This window comes from Suricata suricatta, chromosome 3, assembly GCF_006229205.1.
Source record: "Suricata suricatta isolate VVHF042 chromosome 3, meerkat_22Aug2017_6uvM2_HiC, whole genome shotgun sequence".
Classification (NCBI taxonomy): Eukaryota; Metazoa; Chordata; class Mammalia; order Carnivora; family Herpestidae; genus Suricata; species Suricata suricatta.
Genome location: NC_043702.1, coordinates 119,359,122 through 119,374,189, shown reverse-complemented (window position 1 = coordinate 119,374,189; position 15,068 = coordinate 119,359,122). Strand labels below are relative to the sequence as shown.

Here is a 15,068-nt window from a genome sequence, read left to right as displayed (position 1 = left end):
GGAAAAAAAAAGAGAGAATAATCAATTAATGGAAATTATCACATATATTAAGCCATGAAGAAACACTTCCCCACAAATTTCTGTATCACAACCAGTGATTCTTATAGTACAGCCTGGAAATGTCTGGTATTATGTGTGAAATCTCCAGAGGACGGAATATACATCACCAGTTATTAACATGTTATGTATGAGGCACGTGGGCAAGCACTGGAAATGCACATGTGGATAACCCCCCTACCCTGTTCTCCAGTCACTCGGAGCTGGGAGCTGGGAGGAGGGGGTTAAGACAAAGAATCACAACAGACAGCAGAGATTCCCAACTGTCCGTGGGCCTGGGGGTTTCAGCTCTGTTGGAGAGTGGCCTCAGTCAGTATGCGATGCAAAAGATTTTGTTTGTGCACAGAGAGAAAAAGGTTGGGAAGCTCTCTTATATAGTTTATACAGTCAAAAGAGCTATGAGGACACAGCACAGGAGAGAAATAATATGTGAATTTTCCAGATATAAGGTGGGGAGAAATAGTTTCTTGTATGTGTGTGTGATTTTATTTTATTTATCAGATATCTGAGTTTACACTTTTGTTTTGGTTCTTAAACACTGTCTGAGGAATGATTTCCACTCTCACGAGATACCTAGAATTCGGAAGGAGGGAGAATCCTATGATACCACTTTTCCGTTTAGGGAGACTGTGAGACCACCCAGGGAAAGGGAGGCCATCTCTTTAAATACATGAAGTACTCTGACAGTCTGCGTCAGAGATTCTCACACTCTAAACTACTTTCTTAGGTTAGAGGTAAAGAGTCTGACAGAGCAAACACTAGGAAATGAAATACTATTTAAAACAGAAAATACCTGCTTGCAAGGAATTTACTTCGCCATACATCACACTGTATTGACATACGCTCTAATTGTTCAGAAAGTTGAGCTGTGTTTTGAGCTAGGACTTCATTTTCTAAAATAAGCTGATTTTTCTCACGGGCTAGACGTTCAAAATGATACTGAAGATCATCCCCAACAGAAGCCACTAGCAGCTTTTTTAACTCACGATTAACCTAGAAGAAAACATGACTGTTACAATGAGCTCAAAGTAACTTCCCTGACATTCAGTGTAGCAAAATGAAAAAAGAGAAGCCGGGTTTCATGTATTTGGACTTCTATTACTTAAAGTGTATATCAAAAAGCATTGATTAAATATTTAAGTTTCATAATCCATACAAACCATATCTATCTCTATATATGTGTATCTATAGTCCAAGTGATTATAAACTAAGCCTCTTCTAATGAGAGTACCAATCATTATCATAAAAATTACACTGTTTCCAGTTAACATTTAAAGGCAAAATATTAGAAAACTAAATCAATAAATTTTGCCAAAAAATGACAATGTTTTATGTCTTTTTAAAAATCTCTTTCAGTGTTTAAAAATCAATTTCTTTGTGTCATAGGATTTTAAGGAATTTAAGCAAAGAAAGCAATTCAGAATATTTATAAGCATGTTCTTCACTTTATCTAAAATGTGAAAAGTTAAAGCATAAATGTCCAACAGTAGGTACTGATCTATATAGTACAGCAATGGAAGAACAGTGTTACTACTAAAAATGATATTGTATGACGGGAGACAAGGTTCTAGGAAGTGAGTCAGGTCAGGGAGCTGGGGCAGCAGGCCAGGGGAAAACTATTCTGAGTACCTAATACTAGAGAATAGAGAAAAAGATCCTAAAATTTGTTCGTCAGGAGGGAAACCAAGAGCTTACTGTCTGACTCAGAGGACATGGATACTGGCACAGGGGGTGAAAGGAAGTGGTTCAGGATAAATCCAAAATGCACGTAACTAGGTAAATAGAGATGCTTTGACCAAGACAAGGAATCAATGAGAGGTACACATTTTGAATTGTTTGGCTGGTGGTTTTCATTTAAGTGGGGGCTAGAGGAGTTGGGTGACGGAGAAATACAGAGGACATGTGTAGAGATACATTTGTAAAGACAAATGTGTACTTCAAGCATAGTTATCTGCTGAGATATTCAGCTTTTATGGATTTCCTTACATTTTTTTTACATAATTGAATTTTTTCTCTACCCTTGGTTTTTAAGTGTCTGCCGGGTAGGAGGGTAAAGACTTCTGGTTTCATGTGGAATTTATTTCCAGAAGTTGTGAGGGAGAAGCAGCATCTCCTAGAATCTCCTAGAAGCAATCTTCTAGGAGAAGAATCCTAGAACTCACAAGAGAACTGTACAGGTAGGTGGTTGAAATAAAGAATATTCAGAAAATTAAAGTTTTATTCTTTGCTGCCACCATTTGAAAAATCCTGCCGCAGGCACAGCTGTGGTTTTTCTCTGTCACATCAGTCTTGCTTTAAGTAGGACTGAAATACACGGGAAGTTGAAAGGGGGGTGGGGGGGGGAGGTACTAGATAACTGTAACCAGCTATTTTTGAAGATGATTAATGCAAAATTTCTTCTACTATTAATTTATGTGTGATTTGTAAGACATTCTTGTGTTGCACCATCCATCATAGGTATGGGATATAGAAAAACAAATAATTAAAAACATGTTTATTTTCTGTAACTTCCTGTTCCATTAAATTAGTCAAGGACAGGGGACAGGACTTGTTTTTCAGTTTTGAATATGTAAGTAAAAGAGTATACTATAATGAAAAAAAGTGACACTGTAATAGAATATTCTGGACACTGGAAAATATAATGAAAACTGGGGGTTCTAAGGCAAAAATGAACTCAATATGTGTAATTATGCATTTATATAGCTGGATGGTATAATTATAGTTGGTGCTATTTTCACTGTTTTGTATTTTCTAAAATATTTACAAATAAGTATGTACTACTTTTGTAATTAGAAATTAGTTATATTAAAAATATTAAAGATATATTTGGATAAGAACCATTAATCGTAGCGTCACTTACAAAGACTAACAACATCTAGCAAAAAGATTAAGAGTACAACAGGGAAACAAAGACTGAGGAGTAAGGCGGTGTCAAGGCTAAAGAAACACAATCGATTGCTTTTCCAATTACAACGAGGATACCAATGCTTACCCCACCATTCTCTTCATCCCAAGTATTAGGTATGCATAAACAAAAACACTTGGAACTTAGTGGATTCTTAAAACAGAAATTGTTACCTAGTCAATTTCAAAGTCTAACTCAGTCAGTTTTGGGTCTGGAATTTTATAACTGTGACTTCCTTTACACCTTATAGGTGGTCCTGTCCAAGGTACCTCACCTTCGTATCTTCAACCAGGTTTAGAGTAGAAGTTCCCAACATATACTAGTTTACTAGAGGGGCCGAGAAAGAGAAATTTAAAAGAAAACTTTTTAAGGCAAAGACAAGCCAGAATAAATGGCATTCCAAGAGGAAGTATAGTTTTCTAACACGCAGGCTTGGAAGATCCAGGTATAACGGGCAGTGCTCATGAAATCTGTTTGTTCTTACCTCTGTCTGTACTCTGAGCTGGTTTGAGAGACCTTCTTTGTCCTGCAGTAACCTTCTTTCAGAGTTCTTGAGCTTTTCCAGTATACTCTTTACCTCTGATAGTTCCTTTCTGGGTTCTACAACTCCCTCTGACTGACCAAGGAATTCTCCTCTATGATGTCCCAGAGACTTAGCCTTTGCATTTTTGTGGGGTATATCATGGGTTATAGCAGCTTTGGGAACTAATATTCTTACGGCTTCGACTTCCACTGCCTTGTCAGTGAGAATCTTCCCCAGCTGAAGAACTCCTGGGCTCTCTCCTGGAGCTGCTTTCTTTCGTGGACTCTGAAGGATGTGATGCTTTATGGGTTGGATTCCAGACGTAACTTCGACAGCTTTAGGTGGCTCCTCAGTTTCCATTCCATCTCCTGCTCCTCGGATTGGGGCTGGAGTAGGGGTGACTATAAAAGGGAAAACAGAACGTAAGCTACTTGCTAAAAAGAAATGCCACAAAAATGCCAAGACACGCTTTATCCTGCATTCAGAATTACTGACAGTAAAAAGAACACAAAAAATTCAGAGTAAATATTGTTTCAAAAACAATCAGGTGTCAATAGAAGATGAGGAAAGTCTTACGGGATAAAACTTTCCTACATAAATGGTTTCTCTTGGTAGAAAATGCAGATTTGGAATCAGGGTATTTGGTTCTGACTTCTATTTCCTAGAATGACCCTGGGTAAATAATTTAACCCTCCATGAATCTCTAATTCATATTCTGCCAAATGGAAATAACAACAATGCTACAGGGTGTGGCAAGAAAGAATATACTAAGGTCAAGCACCTCGCACACTGTAGGCACTTGATAACGTTAGTTAAATATAAACATAATCACAAGCTATAGATGTGCACTCTTGGGCCATCTACCTCAAAACAGATTCATCTTCTTGTGAACCCCTGGCAAGCTACCTAACTGGACTACCCAATACCCTTTCCTCTAGGCCCTGACAGACCCTTGTTCCTGCCACTTCTTATTCTCTTAAATGGCTTCTTTTGCCACTCACTGTGATTTGTGATGCTAACTTGCCCGTAAGAAGTTACCTTTAGGTCCACCCTTTGCATTAAATCCTCCCAATTGTCCCAGTGCACTCTCTGAATGCCTAAAGCACTTACTATTTCAAATATTTAGTTCAAAACTTAATCATGAACTTTAATTATCATTTTATGGATTTTGCACATGCTAATTCACTTTCCCCCTGAGTCTGATAAGCACACAAGGGCAGGCAGCAGGCGCCAAACAGGTGGAAGGAGCATGGTATTAGAGAAATGCTGTGAACTCTGCGATCAACCAGATGTGGTTTTGAATCTTATTTCCACATTACTACCTGTGCAACATGGACAAAATCCTGTAGTTATCTCAGCCTCGGTTTTAACCTCCACAAGATGAATTTAATAGATATCTATACCCATATCTTATGTCTTCAATGAGAAAATTTTAAGTAACAACCAACACTTACAAAAGACTTACCATGTGCCAAACACTATTCTAAATGCTTTACATATAACTCACCTCTCGAGGTAGGTATGATTAGTTCTATTTTATAGATGAAGAAAATGAGGCACAAAGTGGTCCAGGAACTTGTCCTGGTAGGTAAGTAGAAGAGGCAGAAGGAGGCAGCTGAGAGGATACTTAAGCTACACGGAGTTCTTGAATTAGTACATCCAGTAACATCCCTTTGAGCTACACGTTATATTTCTTGACACTTTACAAGTCCAAAGTCCAGCATACATTTGAGAAAGTGGAAGCCACAGCCTATGCATGGTAATAATGAATTTGTATTAAATTTGTCATGTGCCAAGGATTCCTCTAAGTCCTTCAGATGCATTCTATTTAATCTTTACAACTGTCTCATGGAGGTAAGCATGATACTACCCACTTTTTTTAGAAAGGCAGAGGCTTTGACAAGTTTAATAGCTTGTCCAAATCATCAGTGTCAAACTGGGATTTGAGTCCAAAGCTGACTCCGGAGCTGAGCTGTTAATTAGTCTGGGAAGCTTTCCACAAACCAGAAATATTGCCTCATCAATCTGAAGTATTGCCTCTGCTAACAGGGCTTTTTGTCAGGCCGCAAAAGCCCAGGGAATTTACATAACAGTCCTAGTGAGCATTAAGTTAAAAGCAGCTCTCATCTGCAGCAAACGCGTGCGTGCACGGTTTCCCATCAGGAAGAATGAAGACCCAGATCTCTACTATGGCGTTCAGGCCCCCCTGTCTCCTGGGTCTCAACTTCCGGCATTTACTTCTTCACACTCTATGCCTGCCTTACTTGTTTTGTTTCAGTGCCTTAAAAACTCCTTCCTCTGTGGATTTCTCTGCCGAGGATATTCTTCCTGACTCTCTTCCCTTTAGCTAATTACTTCTCATCCTCCTAATCTTAGTTACAACCTTTCCTAAGGGAAGCCTTTCTCTAACTTTTCCGGATGAAACTGGGTTCCTTTTTTATGCACCTGCAACAGACTCTGCATTTCTTCTTTTCTCTATTTATCAAAGTAGTAAATTGACTTTTTTTCAGTGTAACTAGTTATATAATGTCTGTGCCTTCCTCTAGGATATAAGTCCCATGAGTGTAGGGACTCTGTGTCTCTTGTTTACCACTATATTTTCAGTAATGGCCTTGCTCCCAGTATTCTTTAGTGGATAAACAATAAATGAATACTGCTGGTGCCTAATATTGACCAGATATTGTATGAGGTAGTGGGGACTACTATGTTCAAGAAATTACTATCTAGTTTAGGATATTGTATTATAAAAAGAGAACATATATTACAAAGTAATATATAATAAGAGTGCAATCAGTGGTGCAGAAGTAGTTCTACTGAAATTTTATTTCTATAGAAATGTTAACTAAGAATAATCATGGACCAGTCTTGAATGAATTCATTACTATTATATTTTTATATTTATACCTTCTAAGGCAAAGACAGGAAACAGAATTCTTAGTTAAAACCAAACAAAAAAAAAAACCAAAGTATGTCCTCAGCTTCAATTACTTTTAGATATCTGTACATCTTGATCAGTTAAATATTAATCTTTAATTATTATTACTTAAATATTAATCACTTTTCACTATAACCCAGGAAGTTAGGAAAACAATTTGGTAAGAGCAACAGTAAGGTCTTATTAAAACCAAAGCTTTCTTAAGAGTTTCTGAGGTACAAAGCCATATTTAAAAAAAGAATTACATAATATACATACATTCTATCAAACAATGACTTGTCACCTTGATTCCCAATTTCTCATCCTAGAAATGGAATTCTCCAGCAAAGAGCTATAGGAAATGGTAAGCTTGCTCAGGATAATGTTTAAAAAAAATACACAAAAATATACCTATAAAGTCATTTTACAGGAAGGGAAATACCTAACAAGAATGCTCTCCTTAGGTTTATTTATTAGGTTTCTATTTTTAATGAGCATGGTTTTCTTCTTCATAAACTTTGTTACATAGATACAGAAGCTCCGGAGTAGTTCAAATACAGTCATACACATATCTTCTGGTTTTTAACATTAGAGTATTAAAAGCTATTAAGAAGAAAAAATATCTATATTCTCATCACTCTAAAATAATTTTTCATTACTTCAAATTTCTTCACTATTTTAATATGACTGTACTCATAATTAACTTTAGAAGCTTAAGTTGTTTTTCTATTTTGCTATATTCTTCATATTGTTCATTTTATGGCTATATTATTCCTTCAAATTAATATAGCATTACTTACTTATTATTCTATTGTTGGATATTTGGACTTTTTCTAATTTTTCTCTATAGTAATGCTTTAGTGAATAATGCCTACAGATTTTTCTCAACTTCTCAATTATTTCTTTTGAATAACTCCCAAGAATGGAATTAATGTGCTAGGTGAAGATCTGTAAAGTCAAACTGCTTCACCAAATAACTCTAGCAAAGTGTCAGGAGATCTATATCTTATGTTCTTATTTCATCTTATTTATTTATTTTTTTGCATGCCCACCACCGATGATTTAATGCAATACTTAACTAAGAACACATGTGACGTGTTTAGCACGGTGTTTGGCACAGTAAGCACTCACTAAATGTTAGCTTCGGTTGCCTTTGTTGTTACTCTTTAAAAAAACGAATAATAAACTTTGGATCTTGATTCAGGGGAGAAAGAGAGCTTAAGTCATGTCATGAAATACAATTCTAACTTTTATTTTCTTATGTTCAAGTCGTAGAAAAGTTTGTCACTAGACTTTAAAACTGTTTTCATTTAACAGACTTTTTGGGGGAATTTTCCCTATAGATGTATCAATGTACTGGGAATCTTGAGTTATGTTAGAGGAGGTGGAAAGGCATCTGGTGTATAATGTATTCCATTTTACAAAACATTTTTCAAGAATAAAATATTTTGTCATTTCTATATTGTATGTCAAGGTAGGCCTTAGGACTAACTCAACGTTCCAAAAGACGAACAAAGTAGATTTCAGAACGAGAATGGAAGAGTTCTTATCTCAGGTCAGGCTGGAGCGCCTGAGCACTCAGGAGACCTTCCAATGGCTTGCTTGCAAAGTAAAGGCCTGCTCCTGTGTTCTTAAAATCTGCTTTCAGAAAGTCCTAACTTTTCCTAATGTAAATTTTAATTTTGTCTCTAAGACACTGTGTCATTGAAGAAGTTCTGTAGAATCATGAATTAACTATGGCTTAATTAACAAAACAACAAAAAGACAAACTAGAGCTATACCATTCAGGTCCCCCGAAGCTGAAGAAACAAGAAGCAGGTGTGACACCTGCTGTGAGGAAATAGGACTTTTAGGCAAGTCTTAACATTTTAGAGGTGGTATTGTAGGTCATGGAGATTCAAGAAACAATCATAAATAATAACTGCTAAATCTGAAAGGCAAAGGAACATTAACGGGTATTTAAATCTTTTTTTCAAACAAAATCTATCAAAAATTCCAATCAAGAAGTTGTATCAACTTGGTTCAGCCTCAGTTTACTTAGTTTTACTTAAACTGTTTTTCTTACTGAAGCATTTATGTGAACGAGAGCTGTGCACTAATGTGACATGGCAGCTAGAACGGCTCTGTGAAAACTATGCTTGTTGCTAATGTGCTCGGGCACGGAGCCAGGCGGGAGTCCGGGCTCTTCATTTTCTCACCTGGTGAGGTACTTTTCATAATTCTACCTTCCCTTATGACACACATTGAAACCTTTATTACATACATACTAAGCACAATTCAGGACACATTCGTGAGCAATTCTCTTCTCTCAGGTGGGAAGACAAGGATCTGTGGTATGAGCTCCATAATTATGAGTAATGTTTATGTGAAGCAAAACATCCTTCCCTCTGCTCTACTCTCTAAGGGAACCAACAGAATGATTCTTCAGTTACTCATCAACATTGTTTCTGCTTGTGATCAGCTATCAAAGAATGAAAACGTATCTCTAGTTCATGGCTCTTCCTTAATGCCTTACCCAAAGATCACTGAAGTGTAGGCAAAGAATAAATAATATTCTACAATAGGAGTTGGCAAACTTTTTCCATAAAGGGCCAGATGAGAAATATTTTAGGTTTATGGACCATGAGGCAAAATTGAGGATACTATATAGGTACTTCTACAAGGAAGGAAAAAAAACCAAATTTCAAAGATGAAACTTTAATAAAAAATTAAGTTGTTCCCCCCACATAATATAGGTCTGATAATGAGAAGCACAGAACTCTTTTTTATTTGGATAACGCTTGGCCCAAGTGGGATTCAAAGTCAGTGTTCCCTGTCATCAAACGGATTTGTAAATATTCTTAGGAGGCTGAGGGCCAGAACTTGCCAACCCTTGCTCTAAAATGCTGAGAAAAAAGGATTTTATGGTCTGTCATTATACATTTCCCCTTTTCCCATAAAACCATAAGTCCAAGAAGACAGATACTCCAAGTCTGTGGGATGGCGTGATAGAAAGAACAGCAGACTCTGGGTCCAAATACCTGAAGCCCCTCCTGCCACATGCCTGTGACTTTGGGCAGATCGCTTACCCTGACTCTCCTCTCACCCCTCGGTGCTCTCAGAATGGGGCAAATATCGGGAGTGTTTTAACATAATTTGTTTCTCTCACCGACTGGACTGTTGGGAGCTCCTCAGGGCAGGGTCTGCCTCTTAATCTTTGTTCGGTCAGCTTAACAAAACGGTGCTTGACGTAGAAAAGATGTGTAAGCACTTAAGTTCATCAGTGTTAACCCGCCACTGAGATTTCATTTTAACAGCCAATAACTAACTCACTGAAAAACCGCCTACTTTTTTTCCCCTCTACCCTAAAGCATTAATTCCTAAACTCACTTATAATCTGACAGATGTTTCAGAATATACACAGATTCAGCTACCAAACTGTTAAATAAATTAGGGATTGTCACTCAGTAATTTAAAACAAAATTTTTTATGTCTTTATTTTTTTGAGACAGAGAGACAGAGAGTGAGCTGGGGAGGGGCAGAGAGAAAGGGACACGCAGAATCCGAAGCAGGCTCTAGGCTCTGAGCTGTCAGCACAGAGCCTGATGTGGGGCTCAAACCCATGGACTGTGAGATTATGACCTGAGCCGAAGTCCGATGCTTAACTAACTGAGCCACCCAGGTGTCTCACTAATTTTAAATCAATATTCTTTTTAAATGTCACCAGTATCATTTAATAAGGTTTAGTTACAATTAAATTAAAATGTCTACGTTATAGACAGTGGACTTAAGGGTTAGGCCACATTTTATTGACAAGGAATCATTCTCTTTGTCACAGACTCCAGGAACAAAGAGTTTTCTGATCAAAGAAGTGCGGGCCATGCCGTGTACTCTCTCTGCAGGTTCACATCGCGCACGGATGTTAAAGGCTCTGGGAGGCCCTCTAGCATAATCGCTCCTTTAATCCAGAACTTCCCTAATTCATCTGCCCGTGGGTTCCTTTTTCACCTAATACCTGTTATTCTACAAAATGAGTGTTAAAGTTAGACTATCTGATGGAATTGCAAGTGTTTAAATGTCTCAGATTTTCCTACTTGATTTACTTGTACTAAACACTCTGGTTTTAATACTCTTAATTTTAATCTTGCTCTCCAGGAAGTTTTGGATTCAAATTCTAATTTTCAAATAGTCTCGCTTTATTGTGTGTTTCTCGTTCAAATGAGGCCCTAGCAGCAACCCCTCTCCTGACAATGGTATCGCTCAAACATCCGATGCGAGGAAGTTGACTCTATGAACCAATGCTGCTTCTCTTGTGAGGCAGTTACAGGAAGTGCAGGCAACTGACAAATATCAACCATGTAAACGCACCTGTTTCTAGGCCATGCATACAAGTAACTTTTGTTCACTAACACCAGTTAACATTACATGAAGTAGGAATAAAGCCAACAGCTGAATTATGTAATAGCTGAACTAGGTATTACCTTGTAAAATGAAGGTAAAACGAAGATCAAATGAAATAGTGTATGTGAAAGTGTTTTGTAACTCTGATGCTCAATACAGCCAGGTAAAAACAAATAATAAATAATTTACTTTCACAGAGGCCTTGCAATAACTAACTTTTAATCTGATGATAATATTACATTCAGGTTTTGCTTTTTGACATGCACCATGCTAATGACTTTCACCTTAGCTACCATTTAATTGCTCTACACCTCTTTACTTTCATTATGTTCTCTGGTTTGCTTATTCCAATGCTTTCTTGTGACTTTGAAATGCTGTTCACACAGCTGGATAAATTCACTTAAATATTAATTGGCATGATCTTCCTTGCTTCTTAAACATATCTGAATCCCTTTTAAAGGGTTTGCTATTGGAGGTCAGTCTATTGCAAAGCTGGCTTCTGGAACATGTTTCCCATTGAGAGAATGGGATAAGCCCGAACTTCTGGAACTCGCTCTGTCCAAGAATAATAACCTGAGTCAGGAGGTGTTCACTTTGCGACAGGCTAAGACTGTTACCAATGCCTGTCTGAAGATGGTCAATAGGCGATAAACGTCTGAAGCACAAGGGAAGAGATCTGGACTACAGAAAGATTTGGAAGTTGTTCTTACAGGTAATTACTAAAGCTCTGAGAGCAGAAGAGAAAGAGGACTGAAACATGTTAATATTTAAAAGGTACACCAGAAGAGGAGGAGGATGAAAAAGAAACAGAGAAAATACTAGAGTGGTGGTGTCCACTAGAAGTTCCAATGTTTCCATCTGCAGTGATGGAAACATTCTATATCTGCACTTTCTAATGCAATAGCTACTAGCCACGCATGGCTAATGAGCAAATGTGACTAGGGTGACTGAGGAACTGATTTTTTAAAAATTATTATTACTTTTTTTGGTAAGCTTGATGCCCACTGCGGAGCCCAATGTGGGGCTTGAACTCACGACCCTGATATCAAGACCTGACCTGAGATTAAGAGTTGGACGCTTTAACCGATTGAGCCACCCAGGCACCCCCTGAATTTTTAATTTTTAAGAATATTAATTGAAACTCAAGTAGCCACATGTGGCTATTGCGTTGAACAGTGAAGGGTTACAGAGTAGGCCAAAAACAAGAGTAATATCACAGAGGTCAAGGAAAGGAAGTATTTCAAAAGGTGGGAATGAGCAATATAAAGAGGACAAGCAAAGCAGGACTAAAGCAGGACTAAAAAGTAACTGCTGTATTAGCAAGTGTTATGAGTTGAATTGTGTCCCCCCCTCTAATATTCATATGTTGAAGTCCATCCCTCAGAATGTGACCTTATTTGGAAATAAGATCTTTACAGATGTAATTTGTTAGGATGAGGTCATACTGGAGTAGGGTGGGCCCCTCATCCAACACGGTTGGTGTCCCTAGGAAGAATCTGGACACACAGGCACCTTCACACAGGGAGAATGCCATGCACACATAGGGCAAAGATCAGGGTGATGTATCTACAAGCTAAGGAATACCAAAACTACCAGCAAACCACAGGAACTAGGAGACAGGCCTGGAACAGACCCTTCCCTAGAGCCTTCCGAGGGCACGTGGCCTGCCAGCACCTTGATGTTGGACTTCCAGCCTCCAGAACTGTGAGACAATACATTTCTGTTATTTCATCTACCTGGTTTGTGATGGTTTGTTAGAGCAGCCCAAGCAATACAACTGCCCCTCCCCCCAAAAAAGGTCTTTTATACCTCCTTGTTGCTTGTCTACTTAAATTTTTAAAATATATATCTTCTTGTTTACTTAAATCCTAATCTTCTAGTGGATAGAAAACACAGCTGCAAGACTTTGCTTTCTTTAAGCTTTGCTTAAAGGTTTAACAGTTGTTTGAAGATAGTAGTGAATAGTATCCAATGATGTGCTATTCATTCATAGACCTGAGTACTGAAATATAAACACTGCATTACAAAACAAGCATGAAGAAATCTGAAACACAAATGATTCCCACGAGCTCTATGAGATTTAGTTACCTGGCTCAAACATTCCTTCATCCTCTTGCCATAAATGACATGTTTTAAAAACAATTACCATTAAGAAAGGAACACTTACCTTTGGCTTCTAAACTTTCGAGAGTAGTCATTTTTTAACCAATGAAAATGCACCTCAAACCTTCTACCGAAAAACCTACAAATGTATAAATTGAAAGAATTAAGACAATACCATACAAAGACGTTTACTAATAAATCCCTGTGTTTAGATATAGTATTCTACTTATTTCTGCATGTTAGTACACATGCATTTCAAAACCTTCCCACGGGTGATACTGTTAACAAAGGTCTCAAAAAATTACTGGTGGTTTACTTTCAAATTTGTTTCACTGTTTCTACCAAGCACAGGCTATCAGGTGCCTTGGAGTTTAGTTAATAAATTGCGGTGAAGTTACTGTAGGGGCTTTGTATTATTGATAAGACAACAGTAATTTTATTTATTAAAATTTTTTAAAATGTTTTTATTTGTTTTTGAGAGAGAGAGAGAGAGAGGGAGGAAGGACAAGTAGGGGAGGGGCAAGAGAGAGGGGGACACAGAATCTGAAGCAGACTCCAGGCTCTGAGCTGTCAGTACACAGCCCAATGCTGATCTCGAACTCCAGACCCAGGACATCTTGACCTGAGCAGGAGGCACACCTAACCGAATTGAACCATCCAAGCGCCCCAACAGTAATTTTAAAGACAGTAATTACTTTACCAGGGGACATTAGCGATACTAATTTGCTAATTATATATATATCCCAAAGGAACTTCTGTTCAGATGTTTAAACTATACAACAAAAATACGCATAACTTAATTTGAACTGTCTTGGTAATGAAATTAAAATGGCAAACGATATCTTTTCAGACACGTGTGCATGGCCTTTACAGTAAAGACTAAGATTCAGTGGAAAACATGAGAAGGAAGGTGGTACTAGTACAGTGACACTGATGGGATGAACTGTACATTACATGACAACTGGTTTCACCACAAAATGATCACTCTGGGAACTCGATTTGATTGGGCACAGGGTCCTCCATGACTACCTTCCTCAATGGTCACAAACTCCCCTTCTGTTGCTCTGAAAACAGGTCTCCAAAGACCCCTTCGCAAGAGCAATAAGCCCAGCAACTGCGCTCGGAGAAAGGGCCACGAGAGTCTGCCGGCAAACGCCAATCCAAGGTGGGGTGGGGGGCGGGAGGGTGTGGAGTAGGTAACGGATGTGCAAGCGACAAGCTGTCAACCTCTGCCGTCCGGGAAGCCTAATCCGAAATTCCGTCTGAACAAGGGTTCCCAGAACACAAGGTAAACCTTTCCCCAAATCCAAAGCATCAGAACACCACATTTCCACCGAAACCTCCAAATATCCCCCCACCCCCTCGGCTACACAAGCCCGTTCTTGGACTTACCGCCAAGGGTCCTTACTCTTCCGATTTCAGGGGGCTTCACTTTACAGACTGTTGGGCTCCGCGTCACGGGGTTAATGGCTCGGCACACTCCTCTTCCATTCCGGGCTGACCCGCCCAGACCTTCCTGACATCCAGCTCGCTCACTATTAATCACTTCCTGTTCTCAAGGTTTCGTTTCCGGAAAAATTTTCCAAAAGAGAGAATAAATACGCTCTGTGGTGTTTTAAAACTCGAGTAACGCAGCACATACGGTCTAAGCGTCGTCAGTAAGCGAAAAATGGATAGAAGCCTACTTAGAAATAAAGTATAGAATATTTGGAACGCCGGTTGAGAATAACAACTTCCGGGTCATCTGTCAACTAAATTAGTGATGACGTTGGCCCCTAGAGGCGCCATGAAGGGGCGGGACTGTCGATGGAATGGGGCGGAGTTCTAATTCTCCCAGCCCCTGGGAACGAAGGGGCGGGGCGGCGGCGTTCCCGCACATCCGGTAGTAGGCGGGGCTCTGTTGCCGGAGTAACCAGGCGTCGGTGTTGAGTTGGTGTCTTCCTGTTGCAAGGCTACCTATTTCCCTGTGCCGAGATCCTGAGGCTATGGTGAGTGCCAGGCGAGGCCAGAGGAACGGCTTCACGGCCCTGGTTACGTAGCGTCCCAGGTCTTGGGGCAGAGGGACACCCGGAGTGGTCCCGGTTTCTTCCACCTTCGTCCCATTCTGTTTGCCGCTTTCCAGGGGCTGTTTTCTGCAGTTTCCTTCCTCTCCCTATTTCTTGCAGCACCCTGAATCCCACTTTGGT

The 15,068-nt window shown here is 39.0% G+C and overlaps 2 protein-coding genes across 4 annotated transcripts in view; one reads left to right on the top strand and one right to left on the bottom strand.

Annotated features, from left to right (window-relative positions):
- The window catches only part of BLZF1 (basic leucine zipper nuclear factor 1), a 30,977-nt gene extending 16,361 nt beyond the window's left edge, over positions 1-14,616 (bottom strand). The window contains exons 1-4 of one of the 3 annotated variants that reach the window (XM_029934989.1): positions 14,275-14,616; positions 12,947-13,021; positions 3,681-3,886; positions 851-1,050 (exon numbers count right to left, since the gene is read on the bottom strand). In XM_029934989.1, the coding sequence (XP_029790849.1) occupies positions 851-1,050; positions 3,681-3,886; positions 12,947-12,977 (437 nt within the window). In that variant the 5' untranslated portion in view covers positions 12,978-13,021; positions 14,275-14,616. Of the gene's footprint in view, positions 1-850; positions 1,051-3,446; positions 3,887-9,547; positions 9,626-12,946; positions 13,022-14,274 lie in introns of those variants that run through there. The other 2 variants (XM_029934987.1, XM_029934988.1) reach the window with 2 other exon arrangements.
- Positions 14,617-14,793: 177 nt separating this feature from the next.
- NME7 (NME/NM23 family member 7) overlaps positions 14,794-15,068 on the top strand; it is a 259,575-nt gene continuing 259,300 nt past the window's right edge. The window contains exon 1 of the mRNA XM_029934985.1: positions 14,794-14,870. Within this exon, the coding sequence (XP_029790845.1) occupies positions 14,868-14,870 (3 nt within the window). The 5' untranslated portion in view covers positions 14,794-14,867. The remainder of the gene's footprint in view (positions 14,871-15,068) is intronic.